The sequence below is a fragment of the Nannospalax galili genome, unplaced genomic scaffold (genome assembly GCF_000622305.1).
Source record: "Nannospalax galili isolate Female #2095 unplaced genomic scaffold, S.galili_v1.0 scaffold879, whole genome shotgun sequence".
Classification (NCBI taxonomy): Eukaryota; Metazoa; Chordata; class Mammalia; order Rodentia; family Spalacidae; genus Nannospalax; species Nannospalax galili.
This window is the reverse complement of record NW_008346261.1, coordinates 2,003,339-2,027,109: the sequence shown is the minus strand read 5'-3', so window position 1 is coordinate 2,027,109 and position 23,771 is coordinate 2,003,339. Positions and strand designations below refer to the sequence as shown.

The following is a 23,771-nucleotide window of genomic DNA, read 5'->3' as shown; positions in this document are numbered from 1 at the left end:
CAGCACTTAGGAGGCAGAGGCAGGCAGATCTCTGTGAGTTCAAGGCCAGCCTGGTCTACATAGTGAGTTCCAGGCCAGCTGGGGCTACAGAGAGACCCTGTCTCAAAAAGACCAAAAAAAAAAGGAAAGGTGAAAAAAATGGGCTATAGGGGCTGGAGAGATGGCTCAGTCGTTAAGAGCATGTTCGATTCTCAGCACCCACATGGTGGCTAACAACTGTCTGTAACTCCAGTTAAAGGGGAATCTGATGTTCTTTTCTGACCTCCACTGGCATTGCATGACACAGCTGTACTAACACACATACAGGCAATACACTCATACACATAAAATAAAAATAATAAATAAAAAATGTTTTAAAAAAGAAAGAAAAAAATGGGCTATGGCCAATGAAATGGATTGGTGAGTAAAAGCACCTGTGGCCAAGCCTGATGACCTGGGTCAGATCCCCAGAACCTACATGATAGGAGAGAACTGCAAGTTGTCCTCTGACCTCCATACATGCAACATTACATGAGCATAACCCTCACACATAAAAATGTTAACAGTGAAAAAAAAATGTTTTTAATGGGCTAAAGAACTAAACAGATACTTCTTCAGAAACACAAAGGCCCAAGAAAAACCATGAAAAATGTTAAATTTTATTAATCATTAGAGAAACAGAAATCAAAACTACAGTGAGAGCTATCATGTCACCCCAGTTAGGATGATTATCATCAAACAAATACAAGAGGGGGCTGGTGAGATGGCTCAGAGGGTAAAGGCACTTTCTGTGTAAGCCTGATGATTGAGTTCATCCTCAAAACACACATAGAGGTGGAAGGAGAGAACTGATTCCACAAAGTGTCCCCTGACCTCCACATAGGTGTGTCCCTTCATCTCATACACCCTTTTTTTTTTTTTTTTTTTTTTTTTTTTTTTTTTTTTCTTTTTTTTCTTCCCTTTGAGACAGGGTCTCCCTGTAGCCCCAGCTGGCTTGGAACTCACTATGCAGACCAGTCTGGCCTCGAACTCAGAGAGCCGCCTGCTTAAGTGCACAACCATGCAGGGTAACACACACATTTTTTAAAATGTTATAAAAACAATAAGTTAATGCTGGTAAGGATGCAGAGAAAGAATTCTCCATTGTAGGTGGGAATGTAAATTAGTATGGCCACCATGAAAATATGGAGATTTCTTTAAAAAAAAAACAACTAAAAATAGAACTATGACATGACCTAGCAATTCCATTACTTGGCATACACCCACACAAGACGAGTTTTATACCAAAAGCACTATTCACAGTAGAGTATGGCACAGTCAAGCAGAGGCCCTTCAAATGGATGAAGAAAATGTGGCGTATTTATACAATGGAACACCACCCAGTTATAAAAAATGAAATCTGTCATCTGAAACACCTTGGATACAACAAGCAATCACACTGATTAACAAGTCAGACTCAGAAGACAACTACCACATATACTCTTCACTTGTGGAAATCAACAAGTCAAGGCTCAGAAGTAGGGAATGAACAGTAGTCATTAGGGAGAGAAGGGGAAGAGGGACTTCAGGGGACTGGGCAGAGTGCTGGAAGGGAGAGGACAGAAAGGTACATGGGGATGATCGGTGCAAAATGTATGCACGCATAAACAAGATGATTCCTACCAATTTGTATAATTAATGTTCAAAATTGAATTAGAAATGGAAAATAATAAACCTGAAGGGTAACAAAGGTTGAAAGGCCTCCACTTGATTATCCCATACTCTACTGTGAATAGTGCTTTGGTATGAAAATCTCACCATGTAGCACTGTGCCTTGCAATTTCTCATGAAGGGGATTACAGACAGACCTCACTAAGTAACTAGGTAAAATATTATAGAAGCAAAAAAAAAGAAAAAAAGGAAAAAAAAAAAGAAAAGGAGGCAATGTGGATTGAAACCAGGGCCTCACACATGCTAGGCAAATGCTTTACCACTAAATTTTATCCCCAGCCCTCTTTTTACCTTTTATTATGAAACAAGCTCTCACTAAATTGTTCAGGCTAGCTTTGAACTTATGATCTTTCTACCTCTGCTTCCCAAGTAGCTGGGATCAAAAGCCCACCACCAGGCCCAGCTAAAGCTACTAAAACATATAGACATTGACAATCAAATAGATTGGTTATAACATTGAAACCCCCACTTGATATTATTCCTATGGGAAGCAGTTTGAAGATGATTTTGAGTTAAGCTATGTGAAATTGCTTATAGGGTTTTTTCTTTGAGACAGGATCTCGCTATGTAGCCCAGGCTGGCTTCGAACTCGTAATACTCCTGCCTCAGCCCCAACCTCCTGGAGTGCTGGGATTATAGACATATGCCACAACAATTGGCCTCCAACTACAGTTTTTTGTTTGTTGTTTTTGTTGTCGTTGCTGCTTTGTCTTTGGAGGGGCATCTTACACAGGGCAGGCTGGCCTTTAACTCCTTAGAAAGCCAAAAGTGATTATGAATTCCTAATTCTCCTGCCTCCATCTCCCAAGTTCTGGGATTACAGGCTTGTACAACTATGTATGGTTTTATGTGGTATTGGGGATCGAACCCTCTAGGCTTCATGCATGTTAGGCAAGTACTCTACCAAATGACCTACATTCTCAGCCCTCAATTACAGTTCTCACTCACTGAAGAAATACATACCACAAAGATGACTATAGATCAGGTAGGTACATGAACTATAAAGTTCAAAAACAGGACAAAGTTTATAGTAGAAATCTTAGCTGGTTCAGCCATCTATATAAATCCAAACCAACTTGTAATTACAAGTGTGTGGAGTCTATGTACTCTTTGATTGTCCACATGATTATTATGATGATGGAAGTAGTAGCTCTCAAAGTGAGTGACTTTATCATAAAAAGACCCTGACCCACAGATGCAGGACTGTTTTGAGCATGACTTATTTTCTCAGGCATACATCTACACACGGGTGGTGCTGCTGGAGTTATAAGGAAGATGGTGACGCAGGGCATGGTGGCGCACGCCTTTAGTCCCAGGATGTGGAGGCAGAGGCAGGTGGATCTCTGTGAGTTCAAGGCCAGCCTGGTCTACATAGTGAGTTCCAGGACAGCTGGGGCTACAGGGAGACCCTGCTTCAAAAAGACCAAAAAAAAAAAAAAAAGACACAGCCCTCAAGCTAAGAAAAATGAGGATCAGAGAAGATACATATCGAAAGTAACACAGTAAGTGGCAGAACTATAAAACAGGACTATTCAACAGCCATAATAAAGCATCTCATCTTCTCAGTGTCATCGAAAACACACGCACCAGTAATAATCATGGAAAAGGGTGGAGACTCCAAAAACTTCTAGGTTTACTGCTTAAGCCCTATATCTCAATAAGGTCTATAGGTTCCCTTTCCATTCTTTTCTAATTAACCAGCATTCCCTGAGGACTTACTGTCCTCAACATACAATTCTAGATAAGAGTATTGAAAAAAACAAAGACCCATTCATGGAGTTAACATTGTAGCCAGAGGAATTAGGCAGTTGAGTTTTTCAGACAATGAGGGGACAGTCACAGTTGCTTTATACAGTCACCCTCAGCAGCCTGAGGAAGACCCTTAATCTTTTAGGAACCTGGACTCAAGCCAAGTCTGGATTCCTGGTTTCAATACAGAAGAGAATTTCAGGACAAGGCAGTATGAAGCAGAGTTGGAAATTTTATTAAAGATAATATACATAGACTCTAAGTGTAGGGATTAGGAAAAAGAAGAGGCACTCAAAAAGTTGGTCATACAGAATGCCTTCCCAGAGGAAAACAACAGAAAACAAGACATATCCAAGCATGGATAGGGTTCCTCAAGGGAGTCACAAAGAACTTAGCATTATCCATATATACCATTTTGGTGGTTCTCAAATTATATATGTATTATTTATTTATTTTTGGTCTTTTTGAAGCAGGGTCTCCCTGTAAGCCCCAGCTGTCCTGGAACTCACTATGTAGACCAGGCTGGCCTTGAACTCACAGAGATCTGCCTGCCTCTGCCTCCCAAGTGCTGGGACTACAGGCATGCGCCACCACGCCCGGCTATTTTTTTATGTGTATGTGTGTATTGCCTGCATGCAATGCCCGCAGAGATCAGAAGAGGCTGTCAGATCCCCTGGGACTGGAGTTATGAACAGTTGTTAGTTGCCATGTGGGCGTTGGGATTCGAACCTCGGTCTTCTGCAAGAACAACCAGTGTTCTTAATCACTGAGCCATCTCTCCGGCCCCTCAAATTACATTTTTAAACTTTTTTTTCCCTTTCTTCTTTTGAGAAATGAGATTACAGCGTGGCTCCAGAGGTGCCTTAGATGTAATTATAATCTGGTAATGTAAAATTAAGAGCCACTAGAGTTGCACAATGGGCTTAGAACACATCCTTTCCCTGTAAATGGGGTTTCTTGTGAGGTTGCAGGTTTATAGGTGGGAAAGGTCTTAAACAGTTAACTGTGCTGAAATTCTTGCTTCTCTGCAGGGGAGAGGCTTCAACCAGACTCCAGGATGAGGGGCTCTTCCCCTTTCTTGTGTCCCCATAATTTTTGACCTGCCTCAAGGTGAGCAATCTCATTTATTCCTAAAATGAACTTGTGCACAGGACTTTTAAACTTCTCTTTGGCTTCAAACTTGGACCTTTAGTTTCTGCTGGATTTCAACACTCAGGTCTATCAAGTGTTCTTTATTTTTGTTTAGACTGGGTTCTTTAGCTAGGCATCAAACCTTGTGCGTTCAAACTTTCTTTGTACTCTTATTTTTAGGAAAACTTGTACTTTTTCTCCTATGGCCTGCTAGCATCAGTTAGCAAATCTGTTGTATTTATCTACTGTAACCTATCTCCACTATTTGTATTTACAGAACTGTATCTCTTGCCAAAAGCTTCCAAAATTAAATTCGCTAACTCCAATCTTCGAGGGAGGTGGTTAAGGGAGGAGTATCCCAAGTTCAAGACCACCCTGGGCAACTTAGTGAGACTGTCTCAAAACTGAAAGCTAAAAAAAAAAAAGAAAAAGAAGCTGAGGATACAGCTCAGCGGTGGAGCACTTACACAGCATGTGCGAGGCCCTGGGTTCAAACTCCGGTACCAATAAATAAACACATACAAAAATAAATAATAATTTTTAACACATCCCGAGAATCCCTTTGGAAGCAGGGTTCGACAACCCTAAGTGGATATTCAATAGTCATAGATTGCGAGGCCTGCTCGCCATCTTCTCAGGCTCGGACAATGTTTCAACACTGCCTGATGCGGTTTTGCTGGAGACTAGAAACTGTGCGTCCTATCGTTTCCCAGCACTTTAGTTTCTTATAAAGGATGGTTTGCAGATCAGGCAAGGCATCCAGCAGCCATCAGGCGGAAGACAGTTTATCAAGAAGACAAAAGGAGGCGGATTATGGGATGAGAAGCAGCCACGTTCCAGTAAAGAGATGGAGAACTGAGTCCCTCTCGTTCGCCCTGGAAGGAATCGCGACTTACCTGAAGCATCGCTCACAACTCACGCTTTCTTGTACTCCACTCCAGGGAGGGGACCACGCTTCGCGCGCGCCAACTACTCCTTCCGGGTTTCCTGAATAACCAGTTCCGGATCAGGAACTACGGAGCGAACAGTCATCTTTCTCCTTGTCACCACCCACAGGACCTGAACAGAGAAAACCGAACTGAAATCCCGCGAGGATCACCCCGGTTTGCGGAAAGAAGGGCGGAACGTTTCTCTTTAGGAGGCAGTCTCGGTGGGGGGGGGGGACCGGAAGTGACGTGAACGAGTTCCGGTTGGCTGGAGCCCAGCGGCGGGTGTGAGAATTGGTCGGGAGCCGCTTACAGGATCCTGCGATCCAGAAGCCCGAGTCTGAGCGGGTAAGTCAGGAGAGCCGGGGCCCCGGGCGGAAGGCAGGGCTGTCCGCAGATCTCGGCTTCCTCCGGCTCCGGCGCTCGGGCTGCAGACCCGGGCACGCTGGTTTCCACTTAAGCGTCTCAGGTCACAGCTGACTGGCTGTGTCAGCCCGGCGTAGCCGGGTTATTTGGGACACCTGTCCACGGTTGGTTACCGGGGTTGAACCCGGACACCGCTGGAAGCCGTCCTCGGCGTCTACCAAGAGCTCTCCTTCTGGGGTGTCCAGGACTGGGGTGCTCAGGACCTTGGGGTGTCCAGGACCGGGGTGTCCAGAACCTTAGGATGTCCAGGACCTTGGGGTAAATGAAGGCATGTTGTCACTGCTGGTGACCGAGCTGTTTCTCAGGACCTTTCCGTTTCATCATTTTCCTCTCCAGCTCCCAGCGGCAGGATGCTAAATGTGTCTCCACAAAATTGTGCAAGTGCTGTCCAAATCCCGTGCGGTCCAGAGTGGTCGGTCAGGGGAATGGGCCTTCATCTCGTAGACCCCTTGCTGTGGACCTGGATCTTCCCCTTGCTGTCATGAAAAACAGGGTTCTCTACCCTTTCCAAACCCTTGGTCACCCAACGCTTGTATTTCATTATAGTGGAAGTACTTGCAGTAAAACTTGAAGATCGATTTAAGCTTTACAGTCTGAAAAAAACGTTTGTGGCCTATGTCATGCTTCTGGATTACTTATGACCTCTAGTAGATTTTACACAGTCATCTTTTACTTTTCTACTATTCCATCAAAAAAAATCTAATAATATCTGTATTGGCACTGTTCTATGTATCTTGGCAACGTTGCTTCTTATCCTGACTTTAATGTCTTTTTAAGTTCTTGACATTTTGTAACTGATCGCTTGTAGAAACTATTCATAATTTCATATTCCAGCTTTTACTACCTATGAGTTATGTTGTCATAGGTCTGATTTTCAGTTGTGTTTTCCTAGTATAGAAGATGAGGGGAAACTATTATTTACTAAGGAAGCATGCAAGGTTTTGCTTTTTTTTTTTTGAGACAGGATCTCTCTGTAGTCCCAGCTTACTTGAACTCACTATGAAGAGCAGGCTGGCCTTGAACTCACAAAGATCCTCCTGCCTCTGCCTCCCAACTGCTGGGATTAAAGGTGTGCGCCACCACACCTGGCTTAATAACCTCTGGAAGAAAGATGGTGGTACCCAGAGAAGTATGACCTGTTTGAGTAGGGATGAAGTGATTCTAAAGTGGAAATTTCTCCTCTTTAATTACATTATTTTAAACAGATGTATTTTTTAGAGTTAGAGCCCTCTTGAATACATTTGTAATACACATATGAACACATTTCTGCACTATTTTAGCAAATGGTTTGATGCCATTTACCAGCATATGTATTACTGTTTTAATCAGTTGTTGTTTAGTTCACATATTTTTTTTCTTTTTTACACTTGTCTTTGAAATGGGGTGACAAGCTTTTTGACAAATGGAATTACAAGTTTGGCCTATCAATAGTTTAATATTCAGTTAATTTACTTGTTTATGTAATTGCTAAATTACATCCTTTTTGTTCAGTTATCTAAGGCACTGATGATCCAGGGTTGGTTGTTTAGGGTTTTTTTAGTTTTCCAGCTTCTTCCTAACTTTGGCTTAAAGTCCTGCTTTTTAGAATTTTGAAGATAATTAAATTTTAAATCAGATGACCTAGATTGAAGTCTGGCCTCCAACACTTACTGAGTAATGACTGGCAAGTTAACTGGCATTCCACATGTTTAGTGTGATAATACATGTGAAGTTACTGTATATGAATCAAAGTATGGTACTTTTTACTCAGCTGGAAAAATATCAGTGTAGAATACTGTTATTTTGTATCATTTTATAATTTGATTTCTGTCATGTCTATTAATCTGAAAATATTATCACCCATATTTATGAGACGGCCTTTGCCCTACTTTTGAACACAAAGTTAGCCAAGAGTGGCTGGATACTCTGATCCATTGAATTCATCACCTTTGTTAATAACTGACTAGAAGATGAATATAGTTTTGCTTTTGAAAGTTTGAATCTGACATTTCTTGGTCATCATTTGTCAGCTGAGAATTTCAAAGTGAAGAAAAAACCTGAAATTTTTGGTGTTTACATAGTAACTAAGTTAGAAGTAGCTTACCTTACTTACATCAAGAAGCATTATTTAGCCAGGTGTGGTGGTGCATGCCTTTATTTAGTCCCAGGAAGAGGCTGTGGATCTTTGAGTTCAAGGCCAGCCTGGTCTACCTAGTGAGGTCCAGGATAGCCGTTGCTATGTAGTGAGACCCTGACTCTACAAACAGGGACAGGGACAGGGATGGGTGGTGGTAGTGGAGACTATTCACTGAAACCAGTATTTAGAATTAGAAGGAACTCCTGGAAACACATAGTAGCTTCTTATTTAATTAATAAAGGAGAAAATTAGGGCCTAGGAATAATCAGTAATTGACTGACCTGAGGTTCTCTAGCAAGGGTAATGCCAAACCTTGACTAGACTTACTTGAATCCTAACTGTTTTTTCCATTCTACTGAAGTTGCCCTCAAGCATCTTGATAAGCTTTGATAATATTTTCCGATTTTCCACGAAACTATTTTCTTTGTCTGTGTGTGTCTGTGTGTGTATGTGATTCTGCCCCCTTGTTAGCTTCTTTAATCTTGTAGATTATAGAGAAACCAAAACGTTTAATGAAAGCCACCGTGAAAGCCAGGGAGGGGAGACCTTGAGGTAGGAGAATATTGAGTTCGAAGCCAGTCTGGGCTGTGTAGGAAGTTCCAGGCTTACTGGGCCAAACTACTGGTTAGGGGTATCCCTAACACCCAGAGTAAGCTTTTTGGGGAGTAAGGATATTCTATGTAGCCCTGACTGGCTTGGAACTCTCCATGTAGACCAGGATGCCCTCATATTTATAGAGATCTGCTTGCCTCTGCCTCCTGAGTGCTGGGATTAAAGATGTGTACCACCACATCCAGCTAGAGTAAACTTTTTTATTTTTTTGAGACAGAGTCTCACTATACAGCACTGGCTAGCCTAGAACTCCTAAGTAGACCAGGCTGGCTTTGAACTCACCAAGATCCATCTGCCTCTGCCTGCCAAGCGCTGGGATTAGAGGCATGAACCATCATGCCCTGCTTAGAATATGTTTTCTCAAGAAACTCCTTATTTTATCTGGGAGAGTAACTTTGGATAAGGTTTCCTGAACTGAAGTTATGTAATATATAAACACATAAAACTTATTTTAAAACATTATGCTCCATTATGAACAGGAGGTACTTTTCTGTGTCATCTAAAAGGCAAAGTTTTAGATGTATTTAAATTAGGCAGGTCAGACCCTTGAATAATTATATTTCAGCTTATCTGCATATCATTGTTAGAGTTATTAATGTTCCTTATCTTTTCAATAGATTATTTTGATGTTTCTTGGGATTCTTGTTCTTGGGATTCTTTCATCACTTTATTGCTTATCTGGAAGGACTAAACAGATAAAGTTAAATAGAAGACGGGAAGCCTTGGGTCAAATTCCAGCTCTCTTACCTTGTGACTTCTGAGCTGGTTACTTAACCTCTTGCTATCTGAGTTTCCTCTTAGACAGTGAAGTCAGTACCCTTCTTGTTAAGGTTCAGTGAGTAGATTCAAGGAAAGCCTTTAGAAAGTGCCAGCATAAAGTTGGCCATGATTATAATTATCATATGGTAGCCACTGAACTACTGCTTAAGGACTCTAGCCCAGCCCTCTTTTGAAAGCATATCATTATGTTAATGCTTGTTTAATTATTATTTAATCATTATCAATGAAGTTTCAACAAGTAAATATCTCAGTTGGGTGTGGTAGTGCACGCCTTTAATTCCAGCACTCAGGAGGCAGAGGCAAGTGGATCTCTGAATTCAAGGCTAGCCTGGTCTACAAAGTGAGTTCCAGGCCAGCTGGGGTTGCAGGGAGACCCTGTCTCAAAAAGACCAAAAAAAGGTAAATATCTCAGTATTCATATTTTATGAATATTCTACAACGTATACGGGATTAGTAACTGAGAGGCATTTTTGAAGCCATTCTCTTGTCCTTTGTATATTATTCCTAACAGTTTTTATGCCATTGTTGTTTAACTTATTGCCTTTTTTACATTCATTTATTTATTTACTCTGTGTGTGTGTCTGAAAAGGTCAGAGAACAGCTTGAGGGAGTTGGTTATCTCCTTCTACCATGTAGGTTCTGGGGGTCAAACTCATGTGTTCAGGCTCAGTGGCAAGAATGCTTACCTGTTGATCAATCTCACAGGCCCCTGTTTTTACTTTAATGGTGGGGATCAAACCTCGGACTTCACTCAGACACGCTGGGCAAGTACTAGACCACTGAACTACATCCCCAACCCTCTTTTAGCAGTTTATGTATGTAAGTCATAACACAGAATTTAGAAACTGAAGCCAGCTATTTTGACATTCAATAATATCTTCTGGCATCTTCTTTACAGGGAAAGGTCATTTTCCAATGACATCTGTTGCCTTATCTGTTCATGTATCCAGCTGATGAACAAAAATCTAATGATTAGGTCTTCTGTCAGGTTCTGAGGAAAACAGTAGGAAATTTAAAATGTCATAAAGGAAGCAAACAAGGATCTGAAAGAGAACTGACAGTGTGCATTTGTGCCCATTTGGGGCTGGAGCACAGGTAGACTTGGGGGACATAAAATGAGGTAGGAAAGATGCACAGTCCAGGTCATGGAGCTTTGCAGGTAATAGGAAGGAGTTTGCATTTGATTTTAATGACAATAAACCATTAGACTATTTTAAGTAGAATAATATGATTCCTAAGTGTGGTGTTAACTATGCAGTGCTACATTACAGCAGTGCTTAAATAAAGACATCCTGCTTCTTAGCACCCATCTTAGCTAGGAGGGGCCCCAAACTGCTCTTGGCATCTGTTCTTTCAGAATACTCTTGGAACTGTGCTCTCAAACAAGGACCTGCTCTTTCTTTTATTGAAAGTCTATCCAGCATGAAATGGGGAAGTAAAAGAGGACTCGTACTTTAACAGAGGGTTTTGTCCCTTCTGACCCTGACTGACCTAAGGCAACATACTCACAACCACAAACAGATGTTATTAATTTAACCCCATCTGTTGTTTCCAACAGCAATGAAATAATCTGTTGTTTGCAACAAATTTCTACTGTTCACAGAACTTGACATTGTTCTGGGTTAAGAGCAAGGAAGTCATGAACTTTATGTTTTAGGTCACAAGAGGCGCTCCAAGCTCAGTGAGCTAAAAGTCATTTGTCTAGAGCATGTTCTTACTGTAAAAGTCATTCCCACACATAAGAAATTCATTCCTGTACACACACACACTCACACACGTATATATGAAATTCATTGATGTAACACATATATATACATGAAGCAATAATAAAGAGGAGGTCAGGAAATTGGGGGTGGGGATGAGAAGAGTTGGAGGGGAGAGAGAGGGGTGGGAATGATATACTTGGTACTCTTGCAGAGGACCAGAGTTCAGTTCCCAGCATCCACACTGGGCAGCTTACAACCATCTGAAACTTCAGCTTTTGTTTCAAAAGTGAAACTAAGAAAATGGAAATCAATTTGATATGTAGATATATATAAAACCTTAATTTAAAAAAAATCTATATTCAAAGTTACCTTAATAGGGGCTGGAGATATGGCTCAGTGATTAAGAGCACTGACTGCTCTTGCAGAGGACCCAGGTTTAATTCCCAGCACACACATGATGGCTAACAACCATCTGTAACTCCAGTTCTGGGGGAATCTCACACCTCCTTCTGACCTCCTTGGGCATTGCACGACATGGGTGCACTTACACACATGCAGGCAATACACCCGTACACATAAAATTTTAAAATATATATATATAGGGGCTGGAGATATGGCTCAGCGGTTAAGAATACTGACTGTTCTTACAGAAGACCAGGGTTCAAATCCCAGCACTCACATGGTAGCTAACAACTGTCTGCAACTCCAGTTCCAAGGGATCCAATGGCCTCTTCTCTCCTCCGTGGGCATTGCACGACATGGGTTCACTTACCTACATGTAGGCAATACACACATACACATAAAATAATAAAATATAAATATATAAATAAATATAAAAAAATAAAATATTTTTTAAAGTTACCTTAATAATTATGGGTATGTAAAACATGCCTGGCAGAGACTTGCTTCAAAATTGTGGTTGGCGCTTCTTGTACAGTACTTTTGTTTTCTTTGAATAATTAATTTTATTTAAAATTTCATGCAGGAGTATTTACATCATTCCCACTCCTTCCTTTCCCCTCTGTCTTATGCCTTCCCTCAATTTCCTGACCTCCTCTTTATTTCATATATACGTGTGTGTGTGTGTGTGTGTGTGTGTGTGTGTGTAACCCACTGAATCCATTTAGGGGTGCTTGTGCAGTGCTTTTTGACATATTTTCCATGCCTATTTTCAAATGTGAACTTCTCAGTGAACACTTCTATGCACCCTTTTGGAAAATTGTGTACAACACATACAGTTTTGTTTTGTTTTTTACTGCAGCACTAATCGTTATCATTATTGAATTTTTCTGTTTCTGCGGTGTCTCTAGCATCTTCTCTAGCATCTCCAGTTACACCTGCCTGACACATGGTATGCGCTAAGTGAAAAAACAAAAACAAAACTTTTCTAAGATGGGCATGGTGGTGCCTGCCTTTAATCTTATCACTCTAGAGGCAGAAGCAGGAGAATTAGCCCAGGTTTAAGGCTAACCTGGGCTACATAACAAGACTGTATTTTCCCAAAATAAAGAATTTATTTTAACCACTGTATCTTTCTCTATGTAAGCCATATTTTCTATAGGTCCTCTTGAGGGGTCACTAGCTTTTGCTTTTGTGCATTAGACCTCTTCAACCCCTCCCTGTAAACTGTTCTGCCCTCAAGGTTCCTATGCTAGGACAAGCAGCTTGGAGACTCTGACCTGTCTTGGATTCATTCTCTCATTGTATTGATGAACAGTGCCTGACTTCCTTCCATACCAGTCTCTCTATCAAAGTTTGCTTGGCCATACCCTTGGTTTCCTCCTCGAATACGTTTTGTTGTTATTATTGCTTACATGACCAGGCTGAAATTTTTTCATCAGTCTGCTTTCCTTTTAAGTCATTTCTTTCTTATTGATTTTTGCTGTAAGCAGTTAAGAGAAGCCATGCAACCTGAATACTTTTCTGCTTAGAGAGTTCCTTTTCCATCTATTTTAGTGCATTCCTTTAAATTCTGTCTTTCTTTAAAATCCCTGGTCATGGATGTAATTCAGCCAAGGTCTTGGCCAGTTTATAATAATGACCTTTCATCCTGTTTCTTACACCCTTGTTCCTCACTTTCATCGAAGACCTACCTTATGAAAATGCCTGGCCCTCACTATCCAGCCTTTTCATGGCTGCTTAAGTAACCTCCAAGAAGACTGAGGCTTCCCCTCCAAACTTCTCTCCACACGCCTTCAGAATCACCCCTAATGCTCTGTTTACAACAGTCTAGGCTTTTTCCAGCATTTACTTCTAACTGTTCGGCTTCCATCCATTACCCTGTTTCAAAGCCATTTTACATTTGTAACAGCACTCTTCTTCATAGAAATTTCTGTCTTGGCCTGATATCTGCTATAGCAGATATCACAGACTGGGTAATTAAGAGCAGTGATTTATTTCCTCAGAATTCTGGAGACTCTAATGAGGACTGCTCTGCTTCCAAGATGAGGCCTGGAATGCTGCGTTGTCTGTAGAGAAGGAATGCTGTGTCCTCACATGGCAGAGGACAAGGACCAAAGGTGTAAATGATTTCTGTCAAGCCCCTTATAAAGGGATAAGCTTCACAGGGAGGGTCCCTCGTGGCCTAATCACCTCTCTGAATACTACCAACCTCGATTTCAGAGCAAACCTATTCAAGCCTTAGCAGTAACCTAACTATGGATAGACTTGTTTGAATAGGCTATGTACCAGTATTCAACTTGCAGATTATTCCCCAAACTTAACTATTGTCATATTTCTTTTGCTCTAAGGGTTGCAAATTAAAAATGATGTGCTGATGTAACCAGGCATGGTAGTGTATACCTGCACTCCTAGCACTTGGCAAGGCAAGAGAATCTCAATTTCAGGGGCAGCCTGGACTACAGAGTGGGTTTGAGGCTGGCTTAAATTATACAATGTTGTGGGTTGTAAAATGGAGTGATGGGCCACCAAATGGCTACAAATTTTTCCTGTCATTGTATTCCCCGTTGTGATGTGACTTTGCTTCTAGTGTTTTGTTTTTTTACCTCTTAATTTTGTACTGGGCTTTGTGACTTGCTTTGGTCAGTGGGACATTAGCAAGTATGACAAAGGCATGGGCTTAAAAGGCACATGCACATTGGCGCTCCTTCTCTCTGTTTGGCTCCCCGAGTCTACAGTGTGAAAAAGGAAAAAGACTGTTCACCTACTAGGGATAGAACAGAATGCAGAGCAATTCAGGCTGAGTAAGGCACCTACCTCAACAGCTGAACTAGCCTAGACCAGAATTACCCAATCTAAACCCCCAGCCCCACCAGTGATGCTACATATTACATTATTTAAGTCACTAAGCATTGAAGCTAGATGTTGCACAGCAGAAGCTAAGTGATGCAAGTGGTATCTCATTGAGATCTTGATTCATGTTTTGATTATCAGTGAGGGCAAGTGAATATCTTGGCATGCACATTTCCTCTGTTATAAAATGCTTTTGGGGGCTGGAGAGATGGCTCAGTGGTTAAAAGCACTGATTGTACTTGCAGAGGACCTGGGTTCGATTCCCAGCACCCACATGGCAGCTACAAACCATCCTTAACTCCAGTTCCAGGGGAATCCGAAACCCTCTTCTGACCTCCACGGCATTGCATGACACGGGTGCACTCACATACATGCAGGCAATACAGTCATACACATAAAATAAAAATAATAAATAAATTTTTAATGCTTTTATTTGTTTATGTGTATGAGTACATCGCCTGCATGTATGTAAGTGCACCTATGTCATGCTGTGCCCACAGAGGTCAGAAGAGGGCATCAGATCCCCTAGGACTGGAGTTGCAGGCGGTTGTTACCTGCCATATGGGTGCTAGAAATCAAAATCAGGTCCTCTGCAAGAGCAGCCAGTGCTCTTAACCACTGAGCCAGCTCTCCAGCCTCTGTTTTGTTTTGAGATAGGGTCTCCCTGCAGCCCTAGCTGGCCTGGAATTCACAAAGAACTGCCTGCCTCTGCCTCCTGAGTACTGGGGATTAAGGGGGTGTGCTACCATGCCCACCTAAGGTTGTCTTCTTCTTCTTTGTGTGTGTGTGGGGGGGGGTTGTCTTCTTCTGTGTGTGTGTGTGTGTGTGTGTGTGTGTGTGTGTGTGTTTTGGAGGGGTTGTCTTTTTCTTAACATTACTAATTCTTTTTATAATCAAGTCAGGAATATGTTTCTTTTTTTAAATTTTATTTATTTTTATTTTATGTGTATGAGTGTATTGCCTGCATGTTATGTGAGTGCACCTATGTTGTGCATTGCCACAGAGGTCAGAAGAGGGCTTCAGATTCCCCTGGAACTGGAATTAAGGACAGTTCATAGCTGCCATGTGGGTGCCAAGAATCAAACCTGGGTCCTCTGCAAGAGCAGTCAGTTCTCTTAACCGCTGAACCATCTCTCCAGCCCAGGAATATGTTTCTTTAACATATCTTTTCACTTTCTTATAATATTTGTGAAAGATTTAAGTTTTGATTTCCTTATTTCTTTCCTTCCTTCCTTTCTTTTTTTTTTGAGACAGGGTCTCCCTGTAGCCCCTGCTGGCCTGGGACTCACTTTGTAGACCAGGCTGGCCTTGAACTCATAGAGAGCCACCTGCCTCTGCCTCCCAAGTGCTGGGATCAAAGGCCTGTGCCACCATGTTTGGCTTTCTTTGATATGTTTTAAGAAATCTTTTTGGATCTACAAGATGGCTCAGCTAGTTAAAGTGCCTGCTGTGCTAGCCTGAGGACCAGAGTTCAATCCCCAGATTTCATGGTAGAAGGAGAGAACTCGTTCTAAAAGTTTGTCCTTTGACCTCCACACTTGTACTGTGGCATGCACACTCCCACAGTCAAACACACACACAATAATAATAAATAAAATTTTAAAAAGAAACGTTTTTCTAGCCAGGCATGATGACGTATACCTACTATTATATTAGTACTTGGGAGGTTGAGGCAGGAGGATTACCATGCATTTAAGACCAACCTGGGATATATAGGGAATGCCCAGCCAGCCAGTGCTTCAAATCAAGACCCTGTTAAAAAGCAAAACAAAATGGGAGGAGAGAAAGAAGGGAAAGAGGAATCCCAAAATGATATTTTTACGTATTAAACATGGGAGATGAAGACACTTTCTCTAGTCAGGTCCGGTATAAACTCCTGTGATCTTAGCAGTCTGGAGACTGAGGGAGGAGGATCATAAGTTCACGGACCTGGGACCCTATCTCAAACAGAAAAGGAAGGAGGGAGGGAGGGAAAGGAAAAAGAGAAAGAAAGCTTCTAAAACCTATCAGACTCTCAAAGGAATTGCAAAGTCTTCCAGGTTCTGTCCTTTTTTGTTTTTTATTTTTATTATTGTTTTTTGTCTCTTTTGAGACAGTCTCCCTGTAGCCCCAACTGGCCTGGAACCCACAGAGATCCGCCTGACCCTCCCAAGTGCTGGGATAGACATGTGCCACCACACCCTGTGTTTAATGGGTATTTTTACTTAGTATCTTATTTGAAGTTATATTTGTAACTGGGATGTAGGTTAGTTTTAGATCCCCTTTTAGCATGTTCAAATCCCTGGGTTCAACTCCCAGTATCCCAACCCCACAAAAAAAAGTTTGTGCTAGAGCAGTGGCCTTTTTCAGTGATTAGAATCTTATAATAAGCTAAATGTATTTTGAACTTTACTAAATTAAGGCAAGGGAGCCAGGCATGGTGGCACATGCCTTTAATCCCAGCACTCAGGAGGCAGAGGCAGGTGAATCTCTGTGAGTTGAGGACACCCTGGTCTACATAGTAAGGTTCCATGCCAGCTCGGACTACAGGGAAATCCTGTCTCAAAAAGACAAAAAAAAAAAAAAAAAAAAAAAAATTAAGGCAAAGGGACATTTTAGGACAGAAATGTGTGTATTCCCCTAGCCTACTGTCCTGTTAAGGGAGAGATTTATGAAGAATTTGAATGCCTTTCTTTTTGATATTTTATTTTATTTTATTTTATTTGGTCTTTTTGAGACAGGGTCTCCCTGTAGCCCCAGCTGTCCTGGAACTCACTATGTAGACCAGGCTGGCCTTGAACTCACAGAGATCTGCCTGCCTCTGCCTCCCAAGTACTGGGATTAAAGGTGTGCACCACCATGCCCGGCTTTATTATTTTTATTTTATGTGTATGAGTATATTGGCTGCATGTATGTGAGTGCACCCGTGTCATGCAATGCTGCGGAGATCAGAAGAGGGCTTTGGATTCCCCTGGAACTGGAGTTAAGGGCAGTTCGTAGCTGCTATGTGGGTGCTGGGAATCGAACCCAGGTCCTCTGCAAGAGGACAGTGCTCTTAACTGCTGTGCCGTCTCTCCAGCCCCTTGAATGCTTTTAAATTATCCTAATTTGAGACTTTAATTCCCCAAGACAAGAAGGTTCAAAAAGATTCAATTAATTTTTCATATATTACCATTCAAATCATCATGAGTTTTCAGAAAACACATTCTTTAACTGGCACAGTCGTGTGACAGATCCTGCTATCTTATCTAGCTCAGTCAGATGGTCTGATATTTTCTTGGTTAGTGTGCATTGCATTGTGAGTCATCATACACTACTCACTTAAATTGTTTATTCAGTTTCTAAGAGTAAATTTTGCAGTTCCCTAATAGCTTTAAGGGACTCTCCAGCTATTTTGTAGTAGCCTGTAAGTGAATATACTTAAATTTGCTACATAAAGTTAGACACTTGTGAAAGCAAGAAAGGTTTCTGAAAGGCATGATACTTAAGTTAACTATCTTTATATGCTTACATGAAGAATAGTGCTTCATTAAGAAATCTGATGATATTTTTGTGAAAAAGTAGAATTCATTTGTGTATATGATTTTCTTGTGTTTGGTTCTAGTGATCAAACCCAAAGCCTCATACATCCTAAGTAAGCACTCTGCCACTGAGCTAAATCCTAAACCCAGTTAATTTTATTAAAAGGAAAGTATTCATTTTGTTTTGGAATAATGTTGCTAAGAAAATAAGAACCAGGGATTGGAGACATGGCTTAGTGGTTAAGAGCACTGGTTGTTCTTACAGAAGACAGGCGTTTGAATCCCAGTGCCCAGATGGGAGCTAACAACTGTCTATAACTTCAACTAATGCCCTTTTCTGTCCTCTGAGGGCACTACACAACATGGGTGCACTTATACATATGCAAGCAACTCATACACATAAAATAAAAATAAATAATTTTTTATAAAAAGAAAAGAAGGCTGGGTGTGGTGAGGCAGAGGCAGGCAGATCTCTGTGAGTTCAAGGCCAGTCTGGTCTACATAGTGAGTTCCAGGCCAGCTAGGGCCACACAGAGACTGAGTCTCATAAAAAGACCAAAAAAAGAAAGAAAGAAAAAAAAAAGAATCAGTGGGTTTAGTGTTCTTTTTCTCTTTCACCTTGTTAACTTGCATTAGTTTTTTTTTTTTTTTTTTTGTCTTTTTATGAGACAGGGTTTCCTGTAGCTTCAGCTGGCCTGGAACTCACTGTGTAGACCAGGGTGGTCTCAAAGTCGAAGAAATCTGCCTGCCTCTGCCTCCCAAGTACTGGGATTAAACGAGTGGGCCACCACACCTGGCTCATTACAAATTTTTAATTGTGCATGTGTCTGTATGTAAATGTGCATGTGCCCATGCCAAGGCATCAGAAGACAGCTTGCAGGAGTCAGTGCTCTCTGTTTAACCATGTGGGTCCCAGGATCAAACTCAGGCTGTCAGGCTTGGTAGCGCCTTTACCCACTGAGCCATCTCACCAGCCCCTTAAAATGATTTTCTTGTTTTGCTTTGGGGCTAAATAATTTAGTTTTGTGTTGTGTTTTTTTTTTTTTTATCACAAATAGGGCTAATGTTTAAAATGAATGGCGTATTATAGTCTTAGCACTGGATGTACAGCTTACAAAGAACCTTTGTGAGCTGATTTTAGCAATGTTTCTAAAAGCATTTCTGCTAGAAACAAATACCAACCTTTTGTTTTAAACACTGGAGCTTCATTTAAAATCTGCTACTTACAGCCTTTGTTGTTCGATGTTTGACTTATGCTTTTGTCCTGTCTTCTGACCTCTTCTGCCAATTACATTGTTATAACTATCTTAGCAGCCTCTTACAAGCAAAGCTAACTCCCATTGTACACCCTTACTGCAAAGTAGACTCCATTGAAGATCAAGAATATAAACTAGAGTCTTGTTTGATGACATTTCAATCTTTTTTTTTTTTTTTTTTTTGGTCTTTTTTGAGACAGGGCCTCCCTGTAGCCCCAGCTGTCCTGGAACTCGCTATGTAGACCAGGCTGGCCTTGAACTCACAGAGATCTGCCTGCCTCTGCCTCCCAAGCGCTGGGATTAAAGGTGTGGGCCACTACACCCGGCAATGTTTCAGTCTTTTAAACAGTAGGAATACCTTAGATTTACTCCCACATCCAGAAATCTGACATTATTTCATATTATTTCATGATACGTGCCATTGAATCATGAAAACTGACTCCCCTTAAAAATGATTATTTCATCATATCCCGCCTCTGTAAACTTTTACCCCAGAGTGACTTTTAATAGGTTGTCCTTTTAGTATATTTCAAAATGTTTATAGATTGTTGGTAAAAAACACTTCATTTGCAATCTAACATAACAAACTAGGGATTTTCTGATTGTGAGGTTGCTCTGTTTGAATGCTATGAAAACCAGTTATGGAGGCTCTCGTGCAGTGCAGAACTATAGAACACAGATCCTGTAAAGGAATGTGGAGGGTAGCATTCATAGGTGTTACCTTCATAAAAAAGACATGGGGAAACTGAGTGCTTCTATGTACCAGTCACTATAAAAGACACTGAAACATAATAATCTGAATGTTGAGTTGTGTTTTGTTTTTTGAGACAGGGTCTCCCTCTGTAGCCAGGCTAACCTGGAACTTGTGATGAGCCCTCTGCCTTCGGCCTCCTCAGTGCTGGGATTAGAAGTTTGTGTCACTGTGCCTATTTTGTTTGTTTTGTTGAGACAGGTTCTCATACCATGGCCCATACTAGCCTAGAATTTATTACGAATCTTAGGCTGGCTTCAAACTCATGACTGTCATCCTGCCTTAGCTTCTCAAGTGCTGGAATTACAGTATGAAGCACCATGCCCAGCTCTGCATAATTTCTCTTGAAGTAGAAAAACTAAATTGCTGATATTTTCCTAAGCAAAGCAAAACATTTAAGGATGACATGAAAATTATGATGTAGATGTTATATAAATATGCTCAAGTGCAAAGGAATATACCCAAGGAAATTTAACTATGAAGTAGATGTGATAGGATTTTTTTTTTCTATAAAAAAAAATCTAAACTACTTTGAGCTGAGGGGAGCAGAATTTGAGTAGGTAAATATGTTCTGTCTTGGGATGTAGAGTATGCATGAAATGCATAGGCCAAATGATCCTTGCCCTGCTACGGCCTCAAATCCGTCAGGACATACTGGCAACTCGCAGGTAGCAAGTTTTCCTGTGTCCCCAAGGATGAAGATAATGAGTGAGGTTAATGGGATATTTTGATGCTAGATTAGGTAGCCACTTGCAATTTAAAGACACGGGATATTTGGAATTTGGTATGATGTCATATTCAGGTACCCCAGCTTTGTAGTTTAGAAATTTGAATTAGATGTACAGCTGAACAGACTGGAGGGAATAGAATTATTCTAACCAGACTTTACAAACCACAATACCAGTTTTCTAATACAGCAGAGAAACATAGACATCAAGATCAAAACATAGACAGCTCTTTCAAATTCTCTGAGAAATAATCTATATTTAGTTTGCTATCTTGCTAGTATGTCATTATATTCCATACTGTTAAGACCATGTTGTATCTGGGTATTACTTTTAGGTTTGTCACTAATGTGACAGGTTTTTTTTGTAACAGATCTGAATCACTTGTTTGTGAATTACAGGAGTCAAATAGGGTTGAATACTCTAAAAAGTCCTTCTGAGATCCTGATTATTTTTACAGAATATTCATAAGGCACCATCATGTGAAACATTCTGCTTTTGAAAGGAGAATTGTCACTATGTAGAGGGTATTTAAGGCTAAGAGACTAGATGACATCACTAGGGAGAGAGTGTGAAGAGAACACAAAAAGGAACCTAGGACCCAACTCTGAAGAACTCCAGAAGTAAAAGCAGAAGGAACAGAGAAGTAGGAAGAAAGGCAGGAAAGATTTCAAGTAGAGAGCAGTTGCCTGCATTTAGGGAAGGTAAAAGGCTCACTGAGATACAGGTGTCCTTGGCAATGTGGAGGTCATTAGTGTTTTTGACAAAAGACATTTATTTATTTTGATTTGTGGTCAGAAGTTGAGCTGCATTAAAGATTTAGTGATGAGGAAGTGGAGACTATGCAGGCTGTCTCTTCTAAGAACTTTATCAGTGAAGGAAGAAATGGCAAGTACCAGATAAATGTTTATTTGCTGGGAATAATAAAGGAGGAACAGGTGCAGAGAGAATTGAAGGAACTAAATCCCTGAAAAAGGTGAGAGGGCTTCTTACATGGCCCTTGATGGAAAGACAGTGCTCACTTGGGTAGGAGTATGAATATTTTAGTAGGTTTAGTAGTAGGAGGATTGAAGAATTCTCTATCCATTTTTCTATAATGAAGGGTTGAGGCTGCAATTCAGTGGTAGAGTGCTGGCCTCACATACATGATATTCTAGGACCATCCCCCAGTACCACCAAAAAGAAGCTAAGTCCATAGCTGAGAGTAAGGGAAAATGGAGTGAGATGTTTGAGAACCAGGAGTGAAATCATTGTAAGGAAGTTTGTGAGAAGATGATCAATTAGAAATAGAAATTTGAGACTTGCCATATAAAATAAAAACTGGCACCTAATGGGCTCACTGAATGAATAAGTTAAATAAGTTAATTTAAAGTGGCTCTACAGCTGTGTGATTTTTCCTTGTCTAGCTGTTTTCAGCCCTTCTGACAGATCTTAAGAATGCAGAGTAGTTCCTCCCGCAGCCTTGTAAAGGTCTGTAGTATGTGTGCCAAAGAAATTGTATTTTAAACCAATTTATTGCTTTTGAGACAAGACATGGCTCTGTAGCATTCATCTTCCTGCCTTAGCCTCACAGGTGCTGGGATGGTAGGTAAGTGCCACCACACCCAGCCTCCGGGGAACATGTTACAGCGTGGAATAAAGAAGTTCCTTCAAAAAGTGACTAAAATAAGAAAAAAAGGTTTTAGTACTTTTATAGACTTACCTGTTTAGAGCCCCTGTGGTTCTTTCATTTTGATTGTTTCTTAGGATGGTAAGCATCTTAAATGGTCAAAATACAAAAGGTGGGGAGTGGTATTTGTATGTTTGTAGTCCTGGGTGTCAAGCGCCCCTGGCCTTGTGTATGTTAGGCTAGCACTTTACTACTGAGCTACATACCCAGCCCTCAGAAAATCCAGTGCTTCTTGCCTTTGCTTATTTGGCTTTATATTATAATTTTTTTCTTTGGGAAATGGTGTTTAAAAACTTGGTTTGTTTTTGTGGGTTTTTTTTTTTTTTTTTTTTTTTTTTTTTTTTGAGACAGAGTCTCCCTGTAGCCCCAGCAGGCCTGGAACTACCTGCTGCTGCCTCCCAAGTGCTGGGATCAAAGGTATGTGCCACCATGCCCGGCTAAAAACTTGTTTTTAAGATTATTTTGTTTATAAAGTAGACTAATTAAACAAAAATAACTTAGTTTCTTAGGTTCTAACAAAACAAAATCCCAGATTAGTATTTTTTGGGTTTTTTGGGGTTGTTTTTTGTTTTTGTTTTTTTTTTGTCTTTTTTGAGACAGGGTCTCCCTGTAGCCCCAGCTGTCCTGGAACTCACTATGTAGCCCAGTTTGGCTTTGAACTCACAGAGATCCGCCTGCCTCTGCCTCCCAAGTGCTGGGATTAAAGGCATGCGCCACCACACCCAGCTAGTATTTTGTTTTATAGAGAGAATTTTTTTTTAAAAATACTTTATTTTTATTTTATGTGCATGAATATATTGCCTGCATGTGTGTTAGTGCACCCGTGTCGTGCAGTGCCTGCAGAGGACAGAAGAGGCCATCGGATCCCCTAAGACTGGAGTTTTGGACAGTTGTTAGCTGCCATGTGGGTGCTGGGATTTGAACCCGGGGCCTTCTGCAAGAACAACCAGTGTTCTTAAACGCCGAGCCATCTCTCCAGCCCTATCGAGAGAATTTTTTAGAAGGAAATGTCAGTAAGCTGTTCTTTTTAGCAGATTGTGTAAGAATAGATTATTTGTGAATGAAAATTTCCATTGCAGTATCTTAAAAACAGAACTTTTAAGTAATTGTGCAGTACCATTGTTAAGTTCAACCTTAAATGGACCCAAGTTATTTTGGATAAAAACTTTTATTTCTTGAAGGTGTCACTGGGAAAGAGTGGGGGAAGTGAGTTCAAATATCAGAATGCATTTGCAGGGGTGGGTGGGTCGTGGTGGTAGCACCATAATACAAAGTGCAAGCCTTTTGTTCCCTCTCTTTCTCCATAATGCAACTCTTTTCGTGTCGTCCTTCATCCCTCCCCCTGCCCATGTGATGTGATGTGATGTGATGTGTGTGGTGAAAGAAAACATGGTCTCAGTCCCTACCCTGGGCTGGCCTTAAGCTTTCAGCAGTCCTCCTGCCCCTGCCTCCTGTATGCTGCAACTTTAAGTCTACATCACCA

General features: G+C 41.0%; 2 protein-coding genes across 3 annotated transcripts in view; one reads left to right on the top strand and one right to left on the bottom strand.

The window, feature by feature from the left end:
• Positions 1–5,618, bottom strand: part of Ptrh2 (peptidyl-tRNA hydrolase 2) — a 13,532-nt gene extending 7,914 nt beyond the window's left edge. The window contains exon 1 of the mRNA XM_008842663.3: positions 5,466–5,618. Within this exon, the coding sequence (XP_008840885.1) occupies positions 5,466–5,474 (9 nt within the window). The 5' untranslated portion in view covers positions 5,475–5,618. The remainder of the gene's footprint in view (positions 1–5,465) is intronic.
• Positions 5,619–5,703: 85 nt separating this feature from the next.
• The window catches only part of Vmp1 (vacuole membrane protein 1), a 133,323-nt gene continuing 115,255 nt past the window's right edge, over positions 5,704–23,771 (top strand). The window contains exon 1 of one of the 2 annotated variants that reach the window (XM_029568107.1): positions 5,704–5,843. The gene's annotated coding sequence lies outside the window, so the exon portion shown is untranslated. The remainder of the gene's footprint in view (positions 5,844–23,771) is intronic. The other variant, XM_008842662.3, reaches the window with a different exon arrangement.